Source organism: Cebus imitator, unplaced genomic scaffold (assembly GCF_001604975.1).
Source record: "Cebus imitator isolate Cc_AM_T3 unplaced genomic scaffold, Cebus_imitator-1.0 Scaffold491, whole genome shotgun sequence".
In the NCBI taxonomy this organism is placed as follows: domain Eukaryota; kingdom Metazoa; phylum Chordata; class Mammalia; order Primates; family Cebidae; genus Cebus; species Cebus imitator.
The window spans coordinates 2,120,728-2,124,546 of record NW_016107806.1 but is presented as its reverse complement, the minus strand read 5'-3'; the positions used below and the strand labels follow the sequence as shown (position 1 = coordinate 2,124,546).

The following is a 3,819-nucleotide window of genomic DNA, read 5'->3' as shown; positions in this document are numbered from 1 at the left end:
AAATTAGCAGAGCATGGTGGTACACTCCGTAATCCCAGCTACCTGGGAGGCTAAGGCAGGAAAATAGCTTAAACCTGGGAGACGGAGGTTGCAGTGAGCTGAGATTGCACCACTGTACTCCAGCCTGGGTGACAGAGTGAGAGTCTATCTCAAAAAAAAAAAAAAAAAAAAAAAAAAAAAAAACCAAAAAGAGAGAGAGAGAGAGACATACTGAGCTGCCAGGGATAAGAAATAAGCTCCAGCTGAGTGCTGTAGAGACTAGGCCACTGTGAAGAAGAATGGACAGGCTCCCAGTGCACTGATGTGGGATCCTGAGTGCTGTCCAAGGTCTATCAAAGGAAAGGAAGCAAGGTGCAGAACTGTGTCTAGGAAGAGTAATATGTCCGGAATCCAGCCACCCCTCACTACTGCTACTGCTATAAACCGGGTCCGAGACCATCAACTTGTCTGGCCTATATTGTTCCAATACCTCCTAATAGGTCCCTCGTACCCTATCTTTGCTCCCCTGAAGTCTGTTCTCAACAAAGCAGCCAGTTTGAGCTTTTTAAATAAAAAAACTCATTTCATGCTCAACATCGTGCAGTAGTTCCTCATTTCACTCAGCATAAAAGCTCAAATTCTTAGGCCCTCTATGACCTGCCCCTACTCCCACCTCCAGCTCAATTTTGACTTTTTCTTTTTTCTGTGATACTTATCAGCTAATAACATAGCTGTCTATCCCCTAAAATGTAAGCTTTGTTCACTGTTTTAGTCACTGCTGTATCCAGAGACCCACTCTGGCGTATAGCATACACTCAATATTTGTTGAATGAAAGATGCAGTCTATGCATAGACTGGAACGTTCTCTAAGAAACTGGTAACCATGGTTGCCTCCAGGGGGAGCACTAAGGGATTGGGGGATAGATGTTGAGACTTACTTTTAACTATTAGAGTTCTTTCTTTTGAGATGGAGTTTCACTCTTGTTGCCCAGGCTGGAGTGTGATAGTGTGATCTTGGCTCACTGCAACCTCTGCCTCCCAGGTTCTAGTGATTCTCCTGCCTCAGCCTCCCCAGTAGCTGGGATGACAGGCACTCACTACCAAACCCAGCTAATTTTTGTATTTTTAGTAGAGACAGAGTTTCACCATGTTGGCCGGGCTGGTCTAGAACACCTGACCTCCTGTGATCTTCCCGCCTCTGCCTCCCAGTGTTGGGATTACAGGCATGAGCCACCACGCCCAGCCTAGAGTTCTTTACTCTAGGCATATACCACCTTTACAAAAAGAACCTAGAAAAAAAAAAAAAAAGAGTTAACTATGAAGAAGGCTGAGTAAGAGCTGGTCCCAGGAAGGGAGGAAGAGGGCCCTGTCAACCATCTCCAGGCCAGTGCCCCAGGTGACAGAGGGGTGGGGGATGATAACTGGGCCCCAAGAGGGGCCAGGGAATGCTGGGTGGGGATCCCGTGGAAATGTTGAACGAGTCCCATGGCTGGCCCTGCGGTTTTGGGGGCTGTGGGTGGGCACGTCAGTAAGCCTAAGCACCCCATGAGCAAGACGAGACACACGGCTGACATATATCTACCACTGGGAGATACCTACCACTCAGGGAAAACACCAGCTATAACCACCAAGGGGAAGCGAAGAGCCAATTCTGCTCAATCTAGCTGTTTATGTCCTGATAGGGCTGTGCCGTTATAAGCCTAAGGGACCTGTGTGGCCACACAACTACCTTTCTCTTTGTATGTGAGCTGGGAGCTCTTGTAGCTCATGGGGTTCTGCTTCCTTGATGAGCTGGGGACTATTCTCAGCTCAGTGCTTTCCTCAAGATCCTCAGAAACAGGAAGCTGCCTGGACCAGGTCTTCTATTTGGGAAAGGGCTGGGTCCTTTGGGTTTCCATACTCCCTTGGCCTCACAGATGAAGACCCTACTGAAGCTGGGTCCCCTCCCTACCCACGGATTGAAAGGAACCTGGACTGTCTTCCACCCTCCCCACCCAGGGACCAGAGTCAGAAAACCTGGCTTTCAATCTTGGTTCTATTCAAGACAAGCTCCTTCCCTCCCCAGTCTGCACCCTGGCTCCCAGACCCTTCTAGGGCTTTTTCTGATTCCCCTTTAGGTATTTAGAATCTTGGGCCTCAAGGCCTATGGATTATATTTATAATTCAGTGATTCTCAAACAGATATCTTAGGGGGGCAGTCCATTCTTGGTACTATAGGGGTATGGTAACATCAACCATCTGAGCTGGTGGGCTCACTGTGCCAAGCTTGGAGGAGTGCCAGGTCCCGTGGCAATCTCAATGGGGTCTAGCCAGAGCAGTCCAAGCTCCTGCCCACCAGAGGTCCACCAAAGGCAGGGGTTGGGAAGGGAGGCTCAGAGATGAGGCAGGTCCGCCAGATGACATAGCTCAAAGCAGGATCCACATGTCACTCTTTACTCATTGTTTACAGCCCATCCTTGGTCAAGCACAGCTGGCCCCAGAAGTCTTGATGGCAGTTGGGCTGGGGGCTAAAGAAGAGAATGGGAAGCTCAGCCAAGCTCTGCCACAGAAGCTGCAGCTTTGCCTCCTGTTTACCCAGCCCACCTGAGCGATGCCAGCCATGGTGCTGGTGGGGAGAGGAGGCAGTTCCCTGCCACCATTAATCCAGCAGTTCCTTGACACACCAGCAGCAGAGGAGGATGTAGGCGACTTCCTTCAGGATCCGCTGGAAGCCCTCCCACCCTGTGCCCATCTTAATGACAGGCACCCGCAGCCCAGTGTCTTGAGGGGCCCCTTGGAGGGAGAAGGGTAGGGTTTGGGCAAGGGGCTGTGTCCGGGGCTGCATGTGGGCAGCAGTTCTGAGGAAGGGTGTGGGAGCTGCCTTTGGTGCCTTTTATCAACACTGTCCCTGCCCCCCACTCAGCCTCATGACTACAGAGACAAAGGATCCAGGGTCTAGCAAAGGGAAGGTTCTAGGCCTGGTAACAGGCTGAGTCAGCCTCTCTAGGCAGGGATGGGAGGGTGGGGTTAGTGGATAAGGGAGGCCCTGGCCACTCCATCTTTCATTCTCCACAGCTAGGCCAAGGCAGCTTCCCCTCTTCCAGCCCCGGTGGTGCCCTGCCTGGTTGCCCCTTTTCCAGTGGTTGGCACAACTCCTGCTTCTGCCCTCTGGTGGGCTCCTGCTGAGGCTGATGTTGAGAACCATCAGTGAGAGCTCTTTCCAACCTGTTCTGCCCTGCCCCTGGGCCCCTTAGAGTGAGCACAGCCAGTCAGAGCTGGCAGCATTTGACCCACTTCTGCTTCTCCCATCCTCTGGAACAGGAAGACACAAGCTAGAGCAACAGACACAGAGAGAGGCACGGTTTATTGCCAGGCTATACCCTAGGAGATTTTCCTCCCCACCCTCCTAGTGTGGGAGGTCAGGTGCGGGAGTTCCGCTCCTCTTCTTCGTTCTCCAGTAGGTAGGCTGGACGGTAGGTGAGGCGTCCTCCTGGGCTCTGGCACTTCAGGGCCGAGTTCCGCACGGTATTCTCTGGACTCCCCAGCGACGTGTATCTGGAGCAGGGAGGGTGGAGGGCAAGCATGTGGTAGGGTGGGCGATCCTAGTGGCCCTCCCTATCCCAGCACCCTAACAAACCCCCATACCCACTCTCTTCCCCTAATGTCCTTACCCTCGGTCGTATAGGATACAGTATGGGACGAACAGCTGACGAAGAAAGTCCCAGATGTCTCTGTAGGTCCAGTCCTGGGAGGTCAGAATAATAGAATAGTCACAAATGCTCCCGTCTCCCACTTCTACCCCTGCTGTCCTGGGAAGGGGCCCATCCAAGGCTCTTCTGCTCCCTTGGCTTTTTTTTTTTT

General features: G+C 52.1%; 2 protein-coding genes across 4 annotated transcripts in view; both read right to left on the bottom strand.

Annotated features, from left to right (window-relative positions):
* Positions 1-2,114: 2,114 nt before the first annotated feature.
* Positions 2,115-2,840, bottom strand: LOC108292466 (lens epithelial protein). Its single transcript, XM_037733094.1, has 2 exons — positions 2,563-2,840; positions 2,115-2,486 (listed from the first exon to the last, which is right to left on the bottom strand). Exon 1 carries the CDS (start codon positions 2,801-2,803, stop codon positions 2,618-2,620), a length of 186 nt encoding a protein of 61 aa, XP_037589022.1. The 5' UTR covers positions 2,804-2,840; the 3' UTR covers positions 2,115-2,486; positions 2,563-2,617.
* Positions 2,841-3,303: 463 nt separating this feature from the next.
* FLAD1 (flavin adenine dinucleotide synthetase 1) overlaps positions 3,304-3,819 on the bottom strand; it is a 9,537-nt gene continuing 9,021 nt past the window's right edge. For all 3 annotated transcript variants that reach the window (XM_017513429.1, XM_037733093.1, XM_017513430.2), the window contains exons 7-8: positions 3,630-3,703; positions 3,304-3,513 (exon numbers count right to left, since the gene is read on the bottom strand). In XM_017513429.1, coding sequence (XP_017368918.1) covers positions 3,378-3,513; positions 3,630-3,703 — 210 coding nt within the window. In that variant the 3' untranslated portion in view covers positions 3,304-3,377. The remainder of the gene's footprint in view (positions 3,514-3,629; positions 3,704-3,819) is intronic.

Excerpts from the sequence above, each read along its gene's own strand:
- LOC108292466 (XM_037733094.1), bottom strand. The coding sequence starts at position 2,803 with ATGCAGCCCCGGACACAGCCCCTTGCCCAAACCCTACCCTTCTCCCTC.